The sequence below is a fragment of the Aquila chrysaetos genome, chromosome 17, assembly GCF_900496995.4.
Source record: "Aquila chrysaetos chrysaetos chromosome 17, bAquChr1.4, whole genome shotgun sequence".
NCBI classification, from domain to species: domain Eukaryota; kingdom Metazoa; phylum Chordata; class Aves; order Accipitriformes; family Accipitridae; genus Aquila; species Aquila chrysaetos.
In genome coordinates this window covers 25,844,762-25,870,058 of record NC_044020.1, presented here as the reverse complement: position 1 = coordinate 25,870,058, position 25,297 = coordinate 25,844,762, and the positions used below count along the sequence as shown (strand labels likewise).

Below are 25,297 nucleotides of genomic sequence, written 5' to 3'. Positions count from 1 at the left end.
ACTTCTCTGAGATGACATTTGCAGGGGGCAGGGGAAGTGCTTCTGGAGAGAGGAGTGAGAAGACAAAAACTGAGGAGGGGTACGGGATGCTAACATAAAACGCTATAGTGAAAAAGAGGGGAGAGACAACTGGATAACAGGAGGAAATAAGTGTAGTTCAAAGAGCAGAAAGAGAAGGGGAGAGAAAGAAAAAGACACCAGAAGCACAGATTTTATAAAAAGGGAAACTGGACAGTCTGGAGACAAATGTATTTTTTCTAACAGTATGTGCAGAGCATGATTAGATCCTACAAAAGGGGGGATTTGTGGGGCAGGGGCTGTCAAACCCCTTATTAGGTGACGGCAAAGTGAGCTTGATATGGACACTTGACAATACATCCTAGACTGCAGTCCAAACTTCATCTGTGAAGACAGTCGTGTGCCCTCTGCCTGTACCCAGTCCTTGGCCTCGCTGGAAAAGGCGCCATAGAAAAGGCCACTGAAATGGTATTTGAGGTTGCAGTCTGTGCTTTCTGCAGCCCTGTGTTAAATGCGGCATTAAGGCTGTTGACTCTCTGCAGAGAGGTCAAACAGCAGCTGACCGTAACATTTGAACTTCAGCCTTGTGAGCCAAACTTCAGCATGATTGTCTCACCTGGTGATTTCTAAGCCCCAGCCTCTCAGGTAGTGTGGTTCTCCTCACAGAGTTTGGGTTCCTGTGACCTAGAGCCCTTGCCCACGCTGCTTCAGCGTTTGGTTTTTTTCTTACAGCTGTCTGCGTGTGCACTTTTCTTTTGTACCAAGGAACTCTCTGTTTGCTTACTAAGTGCTTCCCCACAGGAAATTTCCTGTGATGGAAAACTCTGGGGAAGCTTCCTGTCGGACGAGATGCTGCAGGGGGCAGATAACGGAGACGCTCGAGCCCGCAAACCGCAGCAGCTGAGGAGGCGTTGTCACCTGGTGCTTTCTGCCGGAGGAGGTTGGGTGGCAGGAAGAGTCAGCTACTTTCTTGAGTGATCTGGGGCGATAGGACAGGGGAACCGCTCGCTGGAAAACCCACGACTGCTGTTGACTGATGAAGTCTTTACTAAGGCTGGGCACTGCAGTTTGGTGTTGTTGAACCCAGGTCCCTGGAAGCTATGGATTAATTTTTAGTGCGTGGGACTCCTCATGGGTAAGCTAGGTCAGCATTTCTGAGGCTCTGAAGAAGGCCTGTAGTTAAGTGTCTTATTGTGAGCTGGGTACCAAGCCTGGCTCTGAAGCTCACAACCAGTTTAGGAAAAAGCTGTTGCCTTATGAAAGAACCCCACCTTTTGATAATTTTGCTCATCTCCTACCATTTGCTTTCCTGAAAAGGCAGGGTCCTGCAGCCATACCATTTTTGAGCCCATGGCTGTCCCTGGCAGTCTGTGGAGAACCACTTTTATCACTTTCTAGGATCTGCTCTTAAATTGGTATAAAAAGAATGGTCCAGCTGTCAAGTAACTGTTACTACGAATGGCACCTCGGGCTCCGGCAGAGACCTCTTGTCATTTTGGGCAAGGGTTATGGCTTGGCAAGACTGGAGCTTGGTGACCTCTTAGGAAATGTGGCCTGCGGCTGTGCAACAGTGGTTCAGTCAGTCCAAGGCTGACAGTGTGAAACTTACTTGGGGAAAGCACCCTGATGCAAGAGAGCTTTTCAGGTAAAGGCACACAATGTCAATGGTCGTCGCATCACCTCTGCAGTCAGGTGGGACGTTGGGGAACACTGGGGCCAATAAGGTACCTGAGAATGACCTACATCCTTCCACAACTCTTGCCATTTAGCCTTGCAGTGCCTCATATTCCTCACATATAATGTCATGATGCTAGTGCTTCTTTGTGCCCCCGCTGACATCTCCTCTGTCAAGTTCAGTGGTGACCGACTCTTATGAGGAGGTAGGACTTCAGAGTTGTCAGTCAGAGTTGTCAGTCTGTCAGCACAGAGGTGTGCCTGCCATAAACAATACTTTGAGCTTCCCTCTCACCAGACTACCCTCTGCTCTCCACAGTGTCCCTTTCAACTCTTCAAAATTTTTCCTCTGCCCCTAAAATACCTCAGCTTTCCATGCTGTCTGCTGTATTCATCTGTACCATACAATGATTTTTACAGTTTCCTCCACAAAGCTACTGGTTCCTGGTAACGTTCCTTAAACCTCCTTTTTGGTAGTACTCTCATCTCCATTTGTGATCAGTTGCCTAAATATTGCCTACACAATGGGGTTTGTTGTTTGCATGTAATTCTTCTGTATGTTGATTTATGCCAGGAACCTATGGCAATTTTATACCAGAAGATGGAAAAGAGAATAATCTTCCAGACATTTTGACCTGAATGTTTGTGTTTTTCTTCAGAGCTCAGCCTCTTGAGTCTGGTGAAGGCACTTCATTTGCTTCTTTGCTTTTCTGTTTGTCTTATTTTAGAAATTCAGGTTGAGATCAAATTAAATTGAACTACAAAGTCCTGAAGGAACTTCTTTAGGTCTGCTCCCCCTAGGCTGGGAAAGGCAGATGTTTTAAGCTTTTAGTTTTCAATACGGCATAATTTCAATACAACCTTCATTCAACCAGCAGTAACTGTTTCAGTTTCATTAATTGACTTGACTCATAAGTGTGTACAGGCTGGCCAGCTGGCCCAGCCAGCCAGTCACTGGGTTGGTGAGATTGGCCAGCTGGCTGTCATTTCTTGGCTGATGGGGGACCCCAACTTGCAAATGCTGCTTCTCGGCTATGGGGCAGACAGGAATGAGGCACTGCTTCTGGTCTCCTGGTAGGGCAAAGAAAGAGCTTCAGGGTTATACGTAGCGATCAGTCCCTATGTTGTGTAGCCTGCCATGGATCAATGGCATCCGGGAAAAATGACAAACACTTTTTGTGGGGTGAATGGTTGCACCACTTGTTTTTCAGGTTTCCAGACACTTCCCATGATAAGAACCTGGTTTTGATAGTTGTACAACTTTTCCACTTTTTAACTGCTGTGGCTGAGGATTTCTTTGCCAGGACAGAGAACAATACATTGGTGTTGAAATCTCAAAATGTCTAGTGCCCTAAGACCTGAAACAGACTTGAAGGAAGAGAGGTAGTCTCTGCTGTGCTCTGGATACCCCTCTGCTGGGCTGTGTGCGTGGGAGAGGAGTATGCCTATTCACAGGCAAAAATGAGAAGAGCTCAAACTCGGCAGGCAGGGGAAGAGCCTGGAGCAAAGGAGGTTGGTCAAGGAGTCTGGCATTGCGCACTGGCACAATTAGAAGTGGAGAGAGAAGGACGTGAAGTCGAGCTAGGAGGATGGATTTCTTAATCTTGCCCTTCCTCTGATGTTACATATGTCTGCTGCACAACCTGCTGGCAAAATGAGTCAGGATTATGGCAAGGTGTCTCATGCCCTCCTGCCAGTGTTGGTTCCTATAACAAATGACAGTATATTCCTGCTGCTGTCAGTTGCCCCTTTAGCAAAAAGTGGCAAAGGTCTGTAGGTTGGATCTAAAAGTGCTAGCCCTGCTGCTGACCCATGCAGGTTTCATTATGATGCCATGGTGGAATTTCTGAGTGTTTTTTTCACCATTACTAATACTTTAAAAACAAGGGAAAAAATTACACTTAATATATGTGTTCTGCATTACAGCTACTAAGGTTGTAAAGGTGAGGAAATGTCAGAATTAACATTGCCTGTGTGTACATTGATCCTTCAATTACATGAGCTTTGCATATGCATCAACTCATGCAGCGTCTAGCGAAGTGTGGACTCCGGGGACTGCATGAATAACTTTACTAAATACTGATAAAGAGGGAAGGGGATAAACCTTAGTCTGTAGAGAGGATAATTGCTGGAGAAAGCTATTAAGTCTGCTGGGACTTTTGGTCTGCTCACTGGTATCTCAGCATGAACAGTGTTTTTGCAGCTCACAGGTTGTCCGCAACCACATCAGCTTTGGTAACTACAGCTGCACTGGAATGGTTGTCTTGAAGCATGTGAGCGTTTCTTCCTGGCTGTATTCAGTATGTGTGGGTTTGCTAGGTCAGAAGTGGTTTGTACCAGATCACATAGGAGGCCTGTGGCTGAACTTGGGTTTTCCTGGTCCCTTGACCAGTGTCTTCGTGCTAGAAGTTTCTTCCTTTTGCAATAGTGCACAGACCTACCTTCCCTTCCATTCATATTCAGTATCCCTGTGGCAAATAACTCAGCTGTTTACATGGGAGAGTAATAGTAGGAAAGTATTTATTATATTTTTAGCAGCCTGTAATGTAATTTAGCAGATGGAAAAAATGAGGAGGAGAGCCAGCTTTCTGCAGACCACCAATATGTGCTTTGCAGGCTGGAGCCGAAGGATTGGTAAGCTAAACTAACTGAGACAGTGCGAAGGTTGCTGGACAGATACACATATTGTCAAGCTGGAAATGCACTCATGAGAAGACATGCAGTTAAAACCACTCAAGTCAAGAGTAAGCTCTTCCATTGACTGTAGTAGACTTTGGGTTAAACCCCATTAGGTCATAAGATGTTTGATTCGGAGATCTGCATGGTATGGTATGTGTTTGTAAAGTGCATTTGTCATTCTGTGGAGGTAATACATAAACCTCACCATGTACTTGGACAAACTGAGTAAGTGTGCCACAGAAGGTCCAGGATAAAGCTCTGTCTTGTTCATTCGAAGAATGTAAACTGTCTTTAATAATTTATAATGCTTAATAATACACTAGGAAATCTTCTGTAATATATTGTGTAAACATAATAAAGTGTTGGAAAAATTAGAGTTCACTACAGATTGGCTATTGAATATTTTCAGTGAAGTGAAACAGCTCAAGGCTGCAAAAAATTATCCGACTGGCAGATTAGTAAACCGAGAATTCGCACTGTTAATTTGTAAATATAAATAGTGAAGTTCAGAAGTGAAGTCATTAATAGAGCTTATCTGTCAGTAAACTTTCTTGACATTAATTTTTCATACTATAAAAGCAGCTGTCTGAAACAAAATTCTTCTTAGAAGAGGTCAACACTATAAAATTTTTACTGTTATTCCAAAATATTCTAAGTTGAAAAAAAAGTAGCTTTTGGCAATGGTTATCAAACCGATTCTCATAACAGTTATGAAAAATTTTGCTTACCCCAAAACCTCGCTTACCCCAAAACTCAAAGTAGACATTACAGTACGTGTTGTGAAACCAAAGCACCAAAAAGTGGTTGCATCCTGAATGCAATGGATTAATGCCAACCTTGAAATACTGCACTTTTTTCTCTTTTTATTGTTTCAGTGGATCTGATTTTGTATATTCAAACAAAGTTTGTTTGGGGCGCACCAGTCTCCTGAGTGCCATGAACTCTTCTTTTTTTTCCTTTTCACTCACTTACCACCTGTGGAGACCAAGATGCTGCCTCCTATAGCAAAATCTATGATGTTACCCCATCATTTCTGTTTTGCTTGGCTTTCACAAGCTGGCAATTTGGGAAAAATACCAATAAACTACATCCTCTTAATAGCTCTGCATAGAGATTACAATCTAAGGAAACTCTCTGGACAAAAATATAATTTTTCTGCTGTTTGTGTGCATTACCAAGCACACTGGGGTCCTGGTTTATGATTGCAACTGAGACACTACAATTATGCAGAATAATAACACAGGCCTATTGAATTAGATGATGAAGATCATTTGATTTCAATTAGGACAGCACCTCCTGGCCCTTCACATGGACCAGGGCCTCATTGTGTGAGCTGCTGCAGTTAGTGCAATAACTGTGTTCTGTCTTTCTGTACAAACAGGGCATCAGGCCCACTGATTTATAGATCCTAGATATTTTTAAGCTGCTATGAAAAACAAGGCGAGGGCTTGTGTTGTTAGTGAGAACTTCAGAATGTGTCAAAATTTCAGCATAATCCTTTCCAGAAGAAAAAATTTGGAATTAAAGAGACACCACCACCACCCCCAAGTTAAAAATATGTATTTAAAAAAAAAACTTAAGAGAAGGACAGATTTTTCAGCCCTTTCTTTCCCTGGAAGGCAGTTATCCAAGTGAGACATCCCGCTAAAATCACTGGAACTGCTTGTGTAAATAAATGCTCACAAGAATATGGGTTAAACCATGCAACCCTCAGTGTCTTGTTTATTACTTCACTGCTGTATTTACTTAAATTGATGCACTTGATGCACTTTGGTATTCATCTTCCTTTCCACTATTTATGAGGGTTGCTTTGCAATTTTACATTTATCTCATTTTTGACAATACAAGTATGAATATCACTTATACTTCTGTTTAGAATTGCTTTTAGTTTGAACAAGTTTCAATTGTTTCATTGAAACAAATGTAATTAGGAGGCTTTCTTTTAAAAGCAGGAAGAAAACCCACAGCCCTTTTGACTGAATGTGAAAGAAACCTATACACAGAAAGCAGAATTCTTTTTGTACTAACAGCACAATTTTCTTAATTTAACATTGTGCAAATAAGAATAGAGTTACCAAAATGTACAGTGGCTCTTTACAAGAAATACAAATAAATCAATAAGTGTATAATAGAATGAATATTGGGATTAACTACAGATATGGTTTTCCTAGGGCTTCTCTGACACATGGAGAAATGCCTGAGAACTGATGAAGTGGAGAGAGAAAGAAAAAAAAGAGAAAAAATATATGCAAAGCCACTTGGGTAGAGTTATGCAAATGACCTTATCAGGGCAAGCAAAAGGCTTCTCCATTGTGCCTGCCAATTAGGAAATAGCAGCTATGGACATAACTCAGCTCTCTCTTCCTGAGGAGATGCAGCTTTAGCCTGTGATGTTGGTAACCACACCATGAAAGGAGATTAAAAAATTGTCTCTTTTATGTCTTTTTAAGAGGTTGGCAGAGATGCTAAACGAATCCTGGACAGGGCAAGCACCCTGATGGTATCCCAGTACCATTTTTTCAATTTCATATGGGTTCTAGCAAACCAAGACAGCAAAGAAACCACTAGGCTTTCACAGGGGTACAGAAATAGTCCCAGATTTCTTTGAAGGCACTGGTGTCCCTCCACCCTGACTCCCATTCTGAAGAAAGAAGGGAAAAAGAAACACTTCCTGCTGTTCAGCCCAACTCAGCCTGCATTGAGCAGGCATTAACTGGTCTCTCATTCAACATTCAGCAGGGTGGAATAAGTTCCTGGTCAATATGACGTGTTCATGAGGATTTTTCATAGCTGGGGTTTGACTGTGCCCAAATTGTCTGGAGGCAGCTGGAGGGTACGGTCAGATGAATGGGTCGGCTGAAGTGTTACGCGCTGGATTGGGTGCACACCCTGAGAGTGCATCCAGTGTGTTAATGCTGCTTTATTTGAGTTGCTGCTTCCCGGGCTTAAAAGATAACTGTGTGAGCAGCACTACTTAAGCAAAAGGGCAAAAACTGAAAAACCAGTGTGATCTTTCTGCATGTTAAAGCACAGCAGCATGCCAAAATAAGAACCCAAACATTTTGTCTTTCTCTCCGTATCTCCATAGTGAGAGAGAGAACATCCTGGGTGGAAGAACAGGATTTAGTGGAGGCTAATAGGGTTGGCAGAAATGTGTGTGCACTGGAGCTGCCAGGGTGCAGGCTGTGGGACCAACCAACCCAGTGGGAAGCTGCAGAGAGAGGCATTCCTCAGTACCCAACAAATCTCTGAGCCTTGAAGGTCCTTCTTGTTGCATGGAGATGCAGGCAGTGCAAAAAAATCAACTCGGGCCTTCAAAACGATCAGTGAACTGAAGTGGAGAGAGAACTAGAAAGTTTGATGCAGAGGAGCTGTGCTCCCTCTGTCCCAGTCAGGGTCAACACTGCATCTGCCTCTGTGAACAGTACAGTCTGGGGGCTGTCTTCATGTATGTATCCTTGGCAAAAACAAAAACAAGAGAAAAGGAACTATGTCTCAAGAAATGCTGGTACTTTGTGTATAGCTTTGGGCTAAGTTCTCTGCTGATTTGCCCTCTGCTGTGAAAATCCCCTCTCTGGACACGAAACGGAAGAGACAACAATATGCCCAGATACGCAGAAAAGTCTCGGTGTGCAGTCTTGGGCTCTTTGGCTTTACTAATGCATCTCTCAGCCTGTTCTTCTAGATCCCTTCTTTGTTATTAGGTTTTCAAAATCTTTTTTTCTTCAAAGCTATTTCCTATATGGAGTTTTTAATATCCCTTACTGAGAACAACCTGTTTCCCAGTATCATTTCTCCAGGTGAGCAATTGTTATAATTGCTGTTAGGATGCTGTTTAGCAACGAAGGGGAGGCAGTGAAGCGACACTTGTTCTGCATGCCAGCCCTTCTCTTACACATAGAGGCTCACTTATAGTTCTGGGAGAGAAGGGGGAAAAACAGAATAACAGTGCTGTGATTCTTTTTGTTCAACGCATGCTGCTCACTCCTTGTTTTCTTTCTGATAACACCAAGGTATTTACGTGCAAACAAAAGACTCCTCTTGCCGAATCAGCCTCCTCCTCCTCCTACCTGATTCCGTCAGCAGAGTTGCAAAAGCATGACTGTGACAGCACTAAATGAATAAGGGTGAGGTTGGGCTGACAAAAGAAATCTCCTCTTCACACGGTGTGCACACCTCAGGGGTGGTGGGGCGAATAGGAAATCTCGAAAAAGTTCAAAATGAGGCATCAGCAAAACATCTTGTTAAAAATTAATCATTATGTTTTCTTTTGAGAATTAATCTTCAAGTGAAGTAGTTTTTCAGGACCTAAATTAACAAATTTGGTCAGAGCAGGGAAGAGACAATATTGAACAGGACCAACCTAACAGTTGCCCATTCCAGCTGCTTCAGAGTAAGGTATAAGAAAGAAATGCTATAATTTATTAAGGAATAAACCAGCCCACAAAGAAACCTTTTTCTGAATTTCCATTCTTTGGTTATCCAAACACCTGAATAACAAGGGTGTAAATCTTTCCTGAAATTGCATTCATGTCCTCAGAAACTCTGCATGGTGTCAAACACGGAGGACTGTGTTTTCATAAGCATACAGTATTTGAGTCCATATGCTCTATGTTTATTATCTGCCAGAGTGGTGTGAGACATCTAGAGTCTACAGATTTTTTTCAGGGCTTCACGGGAAAATTTTTGGCACTTTGCATTCCCTAATGTCATTTTGTGTGAAATTGCTGAAGAAGACTTCTCCCCCCGCCTCAAATTGACAATGTGCCCATGCCTGCATTACTGTACCATGCTGTCAGTGCTAAGCCAGTTGACCCCAGTCATGTGAAAAAATCAAAATCACGTTAATAAGCAAAGCATTTCAGAAGAGTAGTTTTCCACTTGTAGCTTGTTAAGAAGAAAGGAAAGACTTGGAATGTCAACTTGCTTTGCACTGACAACATGTATCTATTAGCTTAGTAATTTCTGTAATGTAGGAATTAATAAAACAGGCATGAAGAGAAAAGTTAGGGAAACCTGAAAAGTTAGGTTAGAAGGTATCCTTTCTTCAAAACGTAGTTCACTATTCTTTCCTAATGTGCACGTTTGCTTCCTGCCTTCTTACTTCTCAAGTCTGTCTTTCTACTCGCCCCACTCCCTGCCGTCTCCCACTCATACACATACATGCACACTTTGATCCAGAGCCTGAGAAGCTTACAAGCTGTGCAGTCCTGTTGCAATCTGGATCTGACTGCTGCGCTGTAGTTACCAAGAAACTTCCCTTCCTCTGATCTAGTACTGAACAGCATTTCCAAAAATTGCTATTGCTGGTACAGTTGGCAAAAACAGCTTTCATGGGTACTTAATTTGTGACAGTTGGCTCAACCAAAGAGAGGATATCCAGGCAAGTATTTCTTAGTAGGACAGAAGATACCCCATCAGGGATGGCCAAGTTCAGACAAGTCCAGGCACATGACCAGTAGGTCCAAATGGTGGATTTTTAAAAAGATGTTCCATCTTGTGCAAGTTGGTTGTGAATCAGTCTTCCCAGGAGAGCAGAAACTTGAGATGATTTGGAAGTTATGATACAAAAGAATGAAGCTAAACTGGTTTGGACTTTGTAAACCAAACAAGTCTTGAAGCATTGGAAGATTAGAAGAGGAATTACTACTTTATAGAGACACCTCTGTTGCTTTCCTGACTTCAATGTGTGAATAGAAAGTGTGAATAGAAGTCCTGTGTGAACAGATACACCTATAAATCTGGATTTCTGCAACAGATGAGATATGTAATTTGACAAGTGTCCTTCACAGAGCTGCTGAAATTTGCCAAAATATGGGGCAGCACTGCTATGAAAATTTTAATTAGACAAGTTGATGAAAAGGTATTTCAACTACATTTTCACAATATCCACTTAGTAAAGAGTGTATGAGGATTCCAGTAGTTTCAGTTGGTTCCCAGGGGGACCAGCATTGTATGCACACCATCATGCTGTTCACTTTGCTTCTACATTCAATCCCTTCCCTCTCCTCTCTGTTTATATTGTAATGTCCTCCAGGCAGGGGCTCCTCCTTATTCAATGTTTTGTACTACCTGGCACAACTGTCAGCCATGTAGAGGAGCCATTAGATCTTATTAAATATTTTTGGCAGGTGATATAATTTGGTTCTCTTTCACAATACTTAAACTAAGAAAAATAAGGTTGCTACCCCTCACCCCTTCAAAAGCGGGGGCACTGTTAGTGGGACTGAGAGGTATAACTTTCTCACCCCTCCCTGCTGTCACAGCTCCATGGCCGATCCTACCTCAGCTCTGGGACTCCCAGCTGCAGCACACAATGCCCCTCTCAAGGGACAGAGGTCCCCTTTCCCCCAGCACGTCTGCAGTAGTTTGCTGGAGATAGCAAGCACAGGAATGGCTGTCCTTCGTGTGGGAAAGGAAGGGTGGAAAGAAGGACAGCACAAGATAGCTTCAGTGATGTCGAGGTCACTAGGTGTCTATACTAGCGCAATAAGTTTACAGAGTATTAAGAATTGTGAATCTGTGATGGTATCAGTTACTCATCGTTACTAGGTATGCAGTCTGTCTCACAGCACCTTTACCTTTGCAAGAAACCTGAAAAGCAGGATGAGACAGAACCTCCGTGTGAATTATCTCATCCATTTGTTTTCCTTTTCATTCAAAGGTTGATCCCCTACTGGAAATGCGTAGGTAAATTATTTGCCTCTATTGACATTACAGTAATTTTTCCAGCCCTGGAAGCAAGCCTTTCTCGGTGACATCATCAAGATTAAACTCAAGTAATACAGCGAGCCCGTGCATTTTTCAGTGACATGACATGTTCTATAACAATACTAGCTGAAGCATTTCCTCCCTTCTCTGTCACCACATCCAGCTGTTATTCTTTTTGCAATTTGCCACCTCCCTGCCAGTTGTGTTGACCTAACTGTTAGTACAATTGTGCTCTTAATCAGCTCCGAAAGCTGATCTGGCAGAAACCAATGTACATATATACTTAAATACAGATTACCTCTCTCATCAAGATCACAGCATAGCTCCTCCACCAATTGCACTGGCACGTCGAAGGGGTGGCCAGAAAACAGTACTAACCCAGCACTGCCACTGAACACTACATATTGTCGGACTTGTGGCCTGAAAGGAGCTGGTTGAAGGACAGTATAGTGATTTCAGACATCCCAGCACTGAGATAGAAATTATCATCTTTGTTCTGGCTCCTTCATACCAGACAGAATAATAGAAAGGGATTCCAATATACCCAGTTCAGGAGGGGGTATATTTCCCTCAAGCACAGGACGCCAACAAGACACCTCTGAAGCTGGAGGGGAGAAACTGGAAGTGTATTGCTGAGATCTGAGGCTGTCACAGAGAGGTAGCTGTAGCTCACACAACTGTGTATCTGCACTGCAGTGAGAGGTGAGTCGGTGTCACAGTTGCCCAAGCATTTGCTGAAGCCATAGTACTCGCAGACCTCAGCATGAACTAGCTACCATGGTGTTGGGCAGGCTGTGCTGAACAGGCGGCGTACGCTCAAGCCCTTGTTGTGGTTGGCACCTCAGGGAGCTAGTTCAGAGGGCACCCCAGGGATCACTGCAAGTGCTGCAGCCGTGCCTCTGACTGCAGGATGCACGTGTCTTTGAGCGACACAGCACAGCATCCTAGCTCCAGTCTGACAAGCTCCCAGACAGGATCTTGCCTGCTGTCCCAATTAATAAAGTTGATTTCTGATTCCTTGGGCAATATTTTCAAGTGGCCCCAAATAGAAGTAATGCCTCAACTTTGTAAGACTCACACAGAAGTAGTAAGTGGAAGCCGGTTTTTTGGGGGCCTAATATGAGAAGTTAGTGGGTGTGCTGACTAGCTTCAGAGCAAGCAGGAGTTAAATCCTGGAGAGGAAGCAATTCTCAAGCTGCAGCAAAGATAATCATGATAATTTATCATCTGATAATCAAAGAGCACACACTTAATTTGTTCTCATTATCAATGTATTTCAAGCACAAGTACCTTAGTACAAGAAGCCTTTCTCTGCACAAGTTGCACTGGAAGTGTAGAGATAAAGGGCCCCATGCAAATGCAATGCAGTTACTTCTGTATGGGTGATGTGTTGTAGTGCAGTTTGGAGTCCATCTCCGCGGCCTCCTTGTGTCCCTGGACGTGGAAAAGGACCCCCAGCATCTAGAGCTGTTGTTTTAAGCACTTGACCTTTCTCTAGGACAGCAGTGTCTTCTTGGAGAAATGACTGACAGTTTGTAAGAGCTGCAGGGATTTGGTTCATTAAGGAACCATCAAGAAATGAAGCTTAATCTGGAGTTTTTAACCACGTCAGAACTCTGGTTTGCGGCATCTTGGAAGCGGGAAATGTCTGCAGCATGCTAAGAGCGGGCTTTTACCTCCAAAGCCCAAGACGTGGTTCAGAACTGACTATTGCGTGCAGTCTCCAGAGCTGTAATTTGCACTGTTTCCCCCAGTTATTTAATATTTAATGTCACCTGAAGGCAGGTCTTTGCATAAAGCACAGAAGAACTCATATACTGGTGGATTGAAGCAGGCTTTTATAGCCCTCCTGGATTAGGAATCTGAAGGAGAATGACTACATAAGCAAGAGACAGAGGTCCAAAAGTGAAATCAGTTACAGTAGAAGTATGACATGCTTTTACCACATGCTGGTGGTAAAATTTTCTCTACATTGATTTGCTTAATAGTTACAGGCAAAGTAAGCCATGGTTCTGGCTGTGCTGCCAAAATCTTTTACAGTAGCAGCACAAGTGCAGCTGCAGCTCGCAAGGCTTCGAGCCCCAGTGCTGAGGAAGCCAACAGATGACATCTTGCTGTCACGGCGTAGACTGTTCTGTAGTGGAGCTGGCCTCGCGTTCCCTGGAAACAGCTTGGAAAACATGCTCTTTGTGTACATGCTCCCCCCTCCCCAGCTCTCACAATCACAGTCGAGTTAGGAAATAAAGTCCCAGCCAAAATTCCTCAGGGGAAAGGGACCCGACTTCTTCAGGATGTGAGCCTCTGAGAACAAAATCTCCTTGTGAGAAGAAAGCAGTTTCTTAATACAGGAGGATTACAATGTCTTGCTATGTTGGTGGTGGTGTTTTGTTGGCATGTGAAACTGAAATTTCAAAACTTTCCACTTTATTCAGCTGTACAAAAAAGGCTTCCTGACCTCTCTCTCCCGAAACAGTAGCATCACCTTTAAGTTTACAGCCACTGGAAGATCGAGGTGACCTAGCAGATGATAGGTTAAAGTGATAAATTGCTGAAAGGAACCATCTTAATTTTAGCAGCTGTATTTGTTGCAGCTAGCAACTATCTCTTCAGTTTTTCACATCTCTCTGGAAGATCAGGTACCTAAAACCGGAGCTTTCAGTTCCATCACCAGCATTACTGCCATATACTGTAAGCATGGTAATAATGTCAGCACCTCTCTCCACTGTACAGCAATTAGGCAGCAGGCAAAAGACTTAAGTAAAACCATATGTAGGTCAAGACTACCAAGATCAATTTAATTCTAATTACTTACAAATCTTCAACACCCCAGCCAGGGATCAAGGCCATATTGTGTTAAAAGAAAGAAGCAGTGCGTATTGACAGTTCATTCTAATACATTACCTTAAAATTACTGTTGCCAGGATGCACCGTGTAAGTGACAGAAGAAGTGGGAAGGAAAAGTCAGTGTTAAGGACGTAAAGATGCTCTGCATTTGTCCAGTTGTAAAGAGGAGCAGAGTATAGTTCCTGGATTTGATCCCTCCTATCACAGATTTGGTGTATGGGCAGGTGTCCAATGACTGTGCCTCACATCTGTAAAACAGATACAACAATCTAATCTGTCTGCAGTTGAAAGGCACTGCATAGTGTAAATGTGCACGTATTACTAATGGTAGTATCAGCAGTGGCCGTATCCAATGCAGAACTGTAAAGAATGTTTGTTAGACCTGAATTTTGACCTGGATTAAGATAAATTGGTTTGAAACAATAAAGAGTTGCTGAGAAGAAAATTAAAGTTTTTATAATCTTCTTGACTTCTACTTGCAAACCTTCTTGCTTCTGGCAGCATGGTCTTTTGAGTTAGCTAACTCGTGCTATTGTCAGGGCTCAGCTAGTTTTGTTTAGGATATAGTTTTTGCACATACAAGGAAAAAAGCAACAGAAGACATTTCTTTCAGCTCCTTTTGGAAGGGAGCAGTAGGAAAGCAATGTCTGCTCCATGGAAAACGGCCAAAAATTGGTTGAGGAGTCATGAGTGGATTAAGACTATAACTGGGAGCAGATCCAAACCAACATTTCCCCATCCCCCTGCCAGCTGCTTGTGTTGCACAAGCCGCTCTGGTAGGAATCCAGTGGTCACCTGCCTTCTCTGCCTATGGGCACAACATGAGCAAAGAGAGAGGTCGTCAGGGACCCAAGCAAGTTCTTTCCTGAGTGCAGCAACCGCGGTAGCAGCTGAACGGCTGTAGTCAGCTGAACGGCATTGTGCTGTCCGTGGCTCACTGACTCACTGTTACACTCTGGCCTTCTCTGAATGTGGTGCCCAGATGCAAAAAACCAGCGTTCACCCTGCCCTGGAAGGAGAGCTCTTGTCAGGCTTCTAGGAAGGTTTTGCAAACAACACGAAAGGAAGCTGGAGCAGTTCTGCGCGGTTCTTGAAAGCTCTTGGACATGGCTCATGGGATGAGTGCCTAGAATACAGGCTGGTCTTTTCATCACCTCTGCGGTTGCTTGCTTCTTTGGCTGGTAGCTTTTCCCTTCAAGAACTTCAAACTCTGGCCACTTCAACACACATACCAGCACCATTTATCTAGACTGGTTTGCCCCATCCTGGGTGAATTCTCTTTTCAGGCCGCAAACTGCCTGTCAGCAGGTAGACTGCTCCAGCATTATAACATTTTCTGTGACTGATCTCAAAATGCGGCAGATCACAGAGGAAAGAGGGCTACATCCTCAGGTCTGCTTTTTCTGCAAGCTGACTCCAGATAATGTAGGTGGAAACAGAAAGGAGAGAGGTGGCTGCTATGGGTCAAATACTGATTTCAGTTACAAGAAATGCAGCACAACTGGCCACGTTAAATGACTGGGATTGCACTTGAGGCTTTATTCTGACATCAGGCACAACTCTAAGGACTTCAGGAATTGGTCTGCAGCGTTCAGGGACTTTTCTGACTGTTTCTGGGGCAGGGGGTCTTAGACATAGCTGAGTAATTTTGTGTTAGAGAGTTACTTCATTTACTAACCTGTATCTTCAAAGAAAAGGGTTCAGCTATAGAGTGAGAAAGAATATGTTCTTCATGTTGAATTCTGTAGAGTGTGGCCTTTCCTCCCTCCTTTCCCACTTACACAGACTTCAGATTTTGTGGGTTTTTTGTACCGGTGACTTCATCTGCCATCATTAATCAGCGAGCTGTCTCAGCCCAGCAAGCTAATTTAGAGTCCTGCTTGTGCATTTGATCAGCAAATGCAAACCATGTGTAATGTCAGCAGGTCAGGGGAGGTGATGGAACATGGGATTTTCACCTCAGTTCCAGAAAGGGCCATAGTTGCTTCCAGGAAGCTGAGCTTGGCACTGGGTGTGGGGAATTGAAAAGATTTATTTCCCTGTATGGGAGCTTAGAGCTTGATTATTCTAATCAAGCATTTTCCAATCAATATGTTTCTTATGGGCTTTCCAAAGGCTACATTAGAAAACCAATTTTATTTATTTTATGACCCTGAAGCCCTAAGGGATTCAGGTGTGTCAACTTCCCAGGGTCTCTGTACAGACAGTGAGAAGGGCTGGGTCGCAGGGCACCATGCTAGCAAAGTCAGTGTGGCAGAAACCCGGCCCAGTGCTTCACTGGGTTTGTTTCTATAGAAGTCTGCATGCACAGAGGCCCCAGAGCAGACACGGTGCACGGAGCATTACCCGTACTTGTGCTCTGCCTCTAATACCCTGTTCAACAGGACAGCGGGAGACATGAGCCTGTGCCTTTTATTTCAGATTACTACTGAAAAAGCTGTTTTGCCCTCTGTTCCCAGCAATGTAGGAAGCTTCCCAAAGCCTTGTCATTTTGATTACTGGCAGTTTCAGACCTTTTTAAAGGACACGCAAGCCTCACTGGGGTCTCTCTTCCTGCCCATCACATGACTCTTCTGTTCCCTAGCCAATGTTTTTTTTCCTTAACAAGACCTGTAAAGGTCCATTTTCCTCTGCTGCCATCCATTTCTCTTGTACCAGTTTGTACTTACCTCCCAAATAATTGTCTCTGAGTATTAGCTAGGATTAACCTTTTCCTCCTTTTCTACCTTTGCTTATCTCTGGGCCTTGAAACTGCAGAGCCAGCTCTCTCCTATAGGATGAGGCAATCCCTGCAGGCCAGCAGCAATGAACGGCCACTGCTTCTCCGCTACCTGGGTCAAGTGGCACCTGCTGGAAAGAGCAAGTGGTCGCGCACATCACCACACACCAGACCTCTGTCCCCTACTTGTAACAGCAAGTGCACAGACCGCCAGCGATACAGGGTTTATCCTGTGGTAGGGCTGCATCTTCCACATGTGTGCCAACCCAAGAGCAGTCCCAGAAGGCACTTATTTAGGCTGTCCATCTGCATGGGATTAGCTAAGTACGCCACAGCTCTCTGTCACCCATTCCCCTCCTGATAGAAAGGCTTCCTGAGAAAGCAAGGTCCTTAATCTTCCTGCCTTTACCTTCCATAGCAGAGGTAGTCCTGAAGAGCTGCTGAGCACCCTGTGGGTGGGAGCCTGCCAGCGCTGGTAGCTATGGGGAAGGCATTTGTGGTAAGAGATCGGTGCGGCAGCTCCAGCAGACATAGCATAAAATTCCTGCCTCAGGACCACCTCAGCGCCCAGCTTGGGCTTTAATCTGAAACCCCTTCAGCGTGATCGGCACACTGCTGTTGAGCTCAGCGCTGCAGCCCTTCTCAGGGAGCAGCACGTCATGGTTTGTGCTGTCAGGTTCAAGCATGATACCAGAACAGGGCCCCTGGTCTGCAGCAACAATCAGTGCCTCTGAACAGGGAACCAGAGAGCAGCAGAGACAGCGCCGCGGGAGTATTGAACCATAGTCATTTGAAGCAGCTGTGTAGCATTTTGTACTTTCGAAGCATTTCAGATGTTAACTGGCCAAGCGCCATGACACCTCTTTGCATTTTGGTAGTCTGGCTTTCCAAACAAAGAAGTGAGACAGAAGGAGGGGACTTTTAAAAAGTTGCACTGGCAGAGCCTGGGAGAACGATTTGAATCTAATTCTATGTTTTTCCTCCAGACCATGTTGCCTTTATACAGAAATGAAGAGAAAAACACAACCTCATGCCCCCCTCCTGCTTGACATACACCATCATATTCAGAACCACATATTATGCTTTATGGGTAACATGGAAGAATTTTGTTAATTAGTAACAAAAAAGGGAGCTTCAGTTCCTAAAGAGCTAGTTGGTAGCAGACACTCAAGTCTTCTGAACTTCTCCAGCATTGTTTTCCCACTAAAGGCTCAAGTACTGTCCTATAGTCAGAGCTGGCCTGCCTGATGCTGCCAGTGATGATGCATCTGTCCCTGGGTGTTTGGAAACTAGCTGCTGATTTGCGTGCGCTGGCCCCTTTGCTGTTTGCCCAACTGCGCTAAGTAGTTTTCAGCGTGGGAGTGAGAACAATTCTGTCTGCCCTGCAGAAAGCAGGCATAAATGAGAGGTCTGTCTTTACCCCCTTCTCGCCTCATCATCCTGACTGCTAGGCAGCCAGGCGTAAGGATGGAGTGCCTGGCCAAAGTGGAACAAAAAGTTAGACGAAACTTACTGTGAATGCTGTTTCCGTCGTGCATGCTGTCGTGTGGCTGCGTCCTCATATCGAAACCAAAACGGAACAGCAGCTCTTGGTGGCACTGTACATCACACTTTGCATTGGATTTGTGTCTTCAGGTTGTTCCAAAATGAGTCAAGGTGAAAACAGCCTACGGTACATTATACTTCACATTTTAGATATATCTGTTACATACACTGTACATAGCAACTCATACTGTAAAACACATACCCTGTCTTCCAAAGCAAAGAAGGAGATGCTGAATACGAGTGCTTTGCAAGATTCAAGGTTGGATACATCTCTTCAAAAAACAAAGTTGTAACCCCACCAGAAGTTTGTGGTCAGATGTAAATATTGCTGGCTGTGTAGTTTTATGTGCAGAAGGTTATACTAGGTGAGCAGAGCACTCTGTTTTTCTAACCTCAAAGCATGACCATGCTTAAGTTTTCTGATGGGCTCACTGTCAAAAAGGGTGAACTTTTTAGAGACCATCAGCTTAAACTCCTCTTCAACAGACCAGTACATTCTGCTGCGTCTGTGTGTGCGCACATGTCTGTATATGTGTAAGTAAGTGCCTGAACATACATAAACAATTTTACTTAAAGAAGAGATGTAAATTACCCCATCGGCCCCTCTTCGTTGTACTTGGTTTTGCTGCGCAAGAATAGAAAGGAACAGAGAGTGGATTTCTTCTGCAGTCCAGATGGTTATCAGCATGTGCCCTAGAGCATGAGAACTGAACACTCTCACCACTTATAAGGTAGCTAGTGTAACAGGTGTTAGAAGCAGGACTTCAGGTGAGGAATAAGCAACAGAAGGAGATAATCTATTAAGACACCAGTGCACCAGCCTGTGGCATTAGAAAGGTGAGCACAAATTTTGCTCCCTGTTTAATGCATATGAAGCTGTCGGATTATAAACGTGTCTATAAATTATTGTATTTTACTCTGCTGGAGGTGGTGCTTGGAAGCTGACAGAAGGCAGACTAGAGAATACGCTGGATCTTGCAGAGCCAGACTCTGGTGGTTTACATGGCTTTGTCTTTGCTTTCAGCTATTGAGTTCAAGAAGTTTTTGTTGTTGTTTATTTTTACACTACGCAGATAGGGAGACCAAGGTTGGGAATGCTTGCCAGATTTCAGCCAGCAGAGGAATGGCAGAGATGAGAGCAGAGCCAGGTCCAACTCCTGGGTCAAAATTCACCCTCTGAAGTCCGTGGCCACTCTGGCCACTGAGAGGGCAGACTGGGAGAAAGGCAGCATCCCCTGTGTTTGATCCACACCTACTGAAAGCAGCAAAGCCTTCCCACTGATTTCAACAGTCAGTTCAGCAGGCAAAACTCTGTCCTCATTTTGTAACACAGCACTCATTTTCCTCACTTTATTCTGCTTGGTAAATATCTTTGTTAGTTGAAGACAACGCTGTTAGCTTTCACAGAGAATAAAACTGGAGAGATAAAAAGAGCCCATTTTCCTCCACCGTGGGCATGACAATAAAAGAGAAGATGGAGAGGGGAAAAAAAGAAACAGCATCCAAAAAAAGAAAAATTGTATAAGCAGGATTAGTTTTTCTTTCATGGAGAGTATAGGAAAGCATTTTCAGGACCTACTGATAGCTATGTATGCTGTGCTGTAAAATCCCTTCAGCTGCAAAGCCAACCCTCTCGTGCCCTTGTTTTCACAAAACCAACTGCTTCTTTTTAAGAAAGGGCAAAGAAGGTGGGATACAAGTTTAGTAAATGCTGTACTGCACATGAAAGAATTATTTTTTGAACGATGGTTTCTGAACCACTTTCAGAAACACTGGTCTGCACCCTCAGAAAAGCCTCCTGCGACTGAACTGGTTCAGCCTCACAAAGCAAATGGGCATGCAGTGGAGGCAGGCAACTAAAGAGGGTTTTTTTGGAGAAACTAACTTCCCAGGAAAGCGGCAGGACAGGGAGAGAGGGAAATGAGAGAAGAGGCAATCCATCTAGGGAAAAGCAGTTAACTTATTTTATGACACTTTATATCTTCCAAACACAATGTGAGTATTTAATTATGGTATCACCCCATGGGTGGAGAGATGTGGCATGTCCACCTGCTTATTTTAGCGATAGCCAAACTGAATTAGAAAGGCTGCTTGCTGATTTCTCAGTAACTAGAAGCCAAGTGGTCCTACGTCATACTACTTTGGGGCTTTTCTCACAAGCTTCGGAGATGCTGCTGAAACCCAGCAGAGAACTGATTTGCAGTGTGAAGTGTTGGGCCCGTTTCAGAGTTGCCAGCACAGCACATGTGGCTTGTCCCAGTCTGTGCAGCTTATTTGGCTGTTCTGGGTCTAGCGCGGATCAATCTAAACCTCTCTTTAGATATGGTACTTCTGCATTAGTTGAACGGAAGGCAAAAATACACTGCCACCAGCACATGGGAAACATTGATCTATGTCTGTACAGAGAGTGATTTATTTATTACATGGTTATCTATAAGGGAGCATGCACCTCATGTGAAGTTATCATATAGCTCTGTCCATGTCGGTCTGATTTTCCCAGTGATGTTTTGTTTTGTTTCATGCCTCATCTTGTGAAGTGCATATCAGGAGTCCAGTTAGATTTCCACATGACAGTGCTCCTTTGGGCAATTTATTACTTGTATGGCATGGCAAAAGGGGAGGCAAAAGAAACCACACATGAGCATTTCAAGCACTCCTCAGATGGTCTTTTAAACCCTTTCATATGTTGTGGTCTGGCTGCATCACATCTGACTTCTTTCTCTTTTAGCTGCAGTCAATGTGCATGCTGCCCAGCAGCGGCCTGGGGTCTGGAGTGTTTTCTGCAGGAATAGCCCTGTATTCAGCAAAATATGAACCTCACTCTGGCATTTTAGATGACAGTCACCATGTCTCTGAGCAGATCTACACCTCACCCCAGTCCCTTCAAAAAGAAAGGTCCTACAGAAAACTCTGACCCAGTAATCAGACCCTAATTCAACAAGGGGAAGAGAGTTTAAATCCTTCATAAATAAATAAATGCTACTTCTTGTTTCTGTGTGGCACATAATACTGTGCTACAGGGGCAGTTGAAAGCCAATGGAAATTCTTGCTGCTGCCACGCAGACGTCCCTTCCTTAGGTCAGCTCTGACCCTTTCTCAGGCTCGATCTCAATTCCTTTTCCGACTGAGATTCAGTTCTGTATGCAGCTGTGGCTCTGGGACTTTCCGAAGCCACTGTCTGGGAATCTGGCATAGCAGCAGAATGCAGTTCACTGCATGTGACCTCTTGCTAAAACAGAAAAAAGGGTTGCCTATCTGTTAAAGAAGTAAAAACCAAAAAAAACCAGAGTGGTACAACTCTCCCAGGTTTCTTTTTGTGCTTGGTAGAAGGAGGGTAATCAGATGTCGGAGAATGGTGTGCCAGGAAGGAAATTTCTTCCCATGCATAGCATACAATCAGCCAGGTGCAATATGAGGAAGGGAGGTTCGTCTTCCTCTGAAGCATAAGGTATTAGCCCCTGCCAGAGGCTGTGTACCAGAGATCTGATCAGATACAGCAAATTTTATGTTCCTATGCACAGTGTGAAGCTTTCATTTCTACGCAACACATTGTAGCAAGTCAAAGAATGAGTCACCTCGCAAGGGGGAAAAGGAAAGAAAGCTTTTATCTCCCAGTGGATTGGAGATAATCTCTCTACCTGTGTATAAACAGCTCTTCACCATGCCGCCTTTTCTCCAGGGGAAGGAAGCTGTTTTAAATTTGTCTGTAAAACAGATACTAAATTGTCACACCTCCCAAGCCTCTCTGCCTGGGCCCAATAAAGGTAGCAGGCAAAAGGTCTTTGACTTTCATGGTAACTTGATTGGGCCCCTGTGAGTAAACACAGTAGTCTAGGCTGTATATGCTGTACGAGCTGGCTGGGAGAAAGGGATTGCCAGATTCTCCTTGGAGGCCTGGAAAATCTGTGCCCAAACTGAACATATCTGCTATTTTACTATAAAATGGCATACCACCCTTATGTGGACAGAGTTACATTGGTAATGTTTTATTGCTATACAGGAAACACAAGCTAAAGCAGTGCTAAAGGTGCCACAGCCTCAGTGCTTATTTTCCTCTCCAGTGTGGGAATAGCATCTGCTAGTGTAACGGCATCTGCAGGAGCGGTGGGCCAGTCTGAAGACACCTTTCTCAACCATATCCGCACTGATAACCACTTACAGACACACTGCTATGGAGGCTGTGTTAAGCAGGCCTTCTTTACAGACCCCAGCCACCTAGAGGGAAGTATGGCCATAGCTCTCCTGCATCTGACTACTTTTCATTATTCTTGATCGGTGATCACTTTACAAGGGGCATGAAGAGAGACCACGCCTCTCTTCTATGAAAGGATACGCACCGAAGATGGATGGGGCCAAGGACTTTGCCACATGCCTGCTCTGCACCTCAGAAGGAGCAGCTGGAGGAAAATCCCATTTCCCAGTGGAAACCTGGAATGAAATAATGGCCTAGAAGCTTTTTTCAGTATGCTGAGGCAGTTCTTGTTTCTCAACATGTCACAGATAAACCTAGGTGCCTAAACTAATGAAGTATTTCACAGTCCAGTGCTTAGAGTAATTCTGCGTCAACGTGACATTCCTCTACTACACCTTCCCCTGAGACTTTGCACATGATGGTGTGGGGAGAAGGGGGGATTCACTGATGTTTGCCTATATTCTCATGCCTTGTCTCAATTTGGTAACACAATCGTGGTCTCTTCCTGCCACAGGTTTGCAGCCGGTTTACTGGAGCAGGGATGATGTGGCACAGTGGCTCAAGTGGGCGGAGAAGGAGTTTTCCTTGAGGCCGATTGAGAGCAACACTTTTGAGATGAATGGCAAGGCTTTGCTGCTCCTGACCAAAGAGGACTTTCGATACAGGTCTCCTCATTCAGGTGAGGATTATTGAAAAGAGAGAGGAAGCTGCAATGAAATCTGGAGAGGGTCAGAGGAGGAAACGGTCACATTTGTTGGGGTGGAGTGGACAAGGGGAGGAGAGGGAGGACAGAGGCATTTGTATGAGACAAGGACAAAAAGGACAAGGAGGGAATGAAATCCTGATGCACCTGAGTTGTGGGAAGATTTGAATGCGAATCCAAACCCAAACATCCAACCTGTTTCTAGTTAAAACTCCCTGCAAGACTCCCAGAAAGCAAGCTTCTCTGGCAGCACTTTGTGACTTCCAGCTCTTCCCTGTAAAGGCTTATCTTTTCAGAGACCCAACTACAGCAGCAAGTTAATCAAGTGCTCCAGCCTCTTAAGGAAGCCCATATTAGCATTTTGCCTCACAGTGGGCTTGGCTGATGTGCGGCTAAAAGTGACTGCAAAACTCCTCCCTGGGGGGACCTTTCCTCTATTTAACAGCCCCTGTGGGCTTTGCTTTACTTTACCATACTCTCTCACGTGCTGGAGTCCAGCCCAAGGCACAGCACAGACAGGTGTGTGAATCAGTCTGCCTATTGCTCAAATTATGTCTTCATTTATTCACAAAGAAGATTTAGAAATGTGTATGTTGCCTGCCTGTATTTATATCCCCTGCGGTCTGTGCTCCAGTTTTACAGTCAGAGCAAGCCTCTGCCCTCCTTTGTCAGGGATGTTTAACTAAATACGAGTTGTGAGCTGTTCTTTTGTGACCATACAAAGTACTCCTGTTAAATAGAAGGGCTCGTAATTCAATCACCATAGGTGATCAAAGAGTTTGGACCAAGCGGTGACAGAATTGCTGTGAGGAGGCTTCCAGTGCAAGGCTCACTAGATGCAGAAGTACAGCTAGTGCTGCTTGGATTCAGCTAGTAAACAAGCCGTGGCACTAATTCTGCATCAAACTGCTTGGCAACTCCCTTGAATGCACCCCCACAACCATCCTCCTGCAGAATCTGCCTCACAAACTGTGGCTTATGTTTAGTGTATAGGAAGTTTTTTAAGCATGTGCTTCAAATCCAGAACTAATTTTGTATGGAAGGAGATGCCAAACATCAATGTCTATTGCCAGTGTAATACAGTAGTGAAAACTGATGCCTAGAAATGTCTTTTTTTAAAATTCTGGTACACCACTTCAAATCATTTCATTAAAAAATTAGCCCTGCATAAGGCAAAAGGAGTATTGAAAGTGGGGATGTGGGCAAGGACTGTAAGGGACACCTTTATGTATCTTGTCTGCAACTCCCCTTATCATCCCAATGCCTTGCTGTCTACAGGTTATGCCCCTGCTCTTCCCTTGTGTGCTGTGAGGGCACTTGAAATGAGTAGGATTAAAATGTTTGTAGGCTGGAAATAGAGCATTCCCAGAGAAGAGCCTCTGGCTTGCAAATCCTCACTCTGTGCAGAAGGTTAAGCTCTTATTTGCCTAAATTTGGAATGCAATAACCAAACTAAAGGCCTCCTCCCTCGCTTTTTCTCTCCTCCTTCTCTCCAGGTATTCCCCACTGATAATAAACCTTTTAGAGGATATCTGAGTCAGTCCCTAAAAATTTAGGTGACTGTAGGTAGAGGGACATTGCCTCAACATTTCCCAGAAATTAACTATACATGAAATTTAAGAACTATGAAATAATGTTTGCCATAGAGGCATTAAGTTTTTCAAGAGTGTAGCTACATAAAAGCTGTATCCTTTCCCCTCGTGGTTAAACCAGAAGAACCACATCCACTCCCCCCAGTGGTCCTAGCAATAAAGTGGGCTCACAGCCCCACAGCTATTCTCCTATTTAGAGCTGGCCAGGGAAGGGAGGCAGCAGAGGAGGGAGAGAGTGAAAAACGCTTTTCATCTTCTTAGTAGCATTACTGCATCTGGGTGGTGCGGCAGTGTAACTGTTTTGTTAGGTGAAAAAAAGACAGCCAGCTTTATGGACATGTTCACTAGTCTGTCAGGCCAAGTCAAAAGAGGTACAAATTTGCTACCTTATGCTTGGAGTGTTACAGCACTAGTTACGATTATGCCACTACTGCATTCAAAGATGCAAATTATGTGGTAAAATCACTTTTTAGCCTTTCATGTACTAAACATGGAAAAGGTAACTGGATTCTCAAGGCTTTTTTTTTAATTAGATTTTCAGGTATTGCAATCACCTTTTAAAAATGCCCTAAAGTCACTGCTGAGACAGTAAAAACAGCCCAGATGCTAAAAATAAAGGA

The 25,297-nt window shown here is 44.1% G+C and overlaps 1 protein-coding gene across 6 annotated transcripts in view; it reads left to right on the top strand.

Moving 5' to 3' along the window:
* Positions 1-25,297, top strand: part of ETV6 (ETS variant transcription factor 6) — a 140,710-nt gene that overhangs the window by 81,765 nt on the left and 33,648 nt on the right. For all 6 annotated transcript variants that reach the window (XM_041129502.1, XM_030041005.2, XM_030041004.2 and 3 more), the window contains one exon: positions 22,897-23,061. In XM_041129502.1, the coding sequence (XP_040985436.1) occupies positions 22,897-23,061 (165 nt within the window). The remainder of the gene's footprint in view (positions 1-22,896; positions 23,062-25,297) is intronic.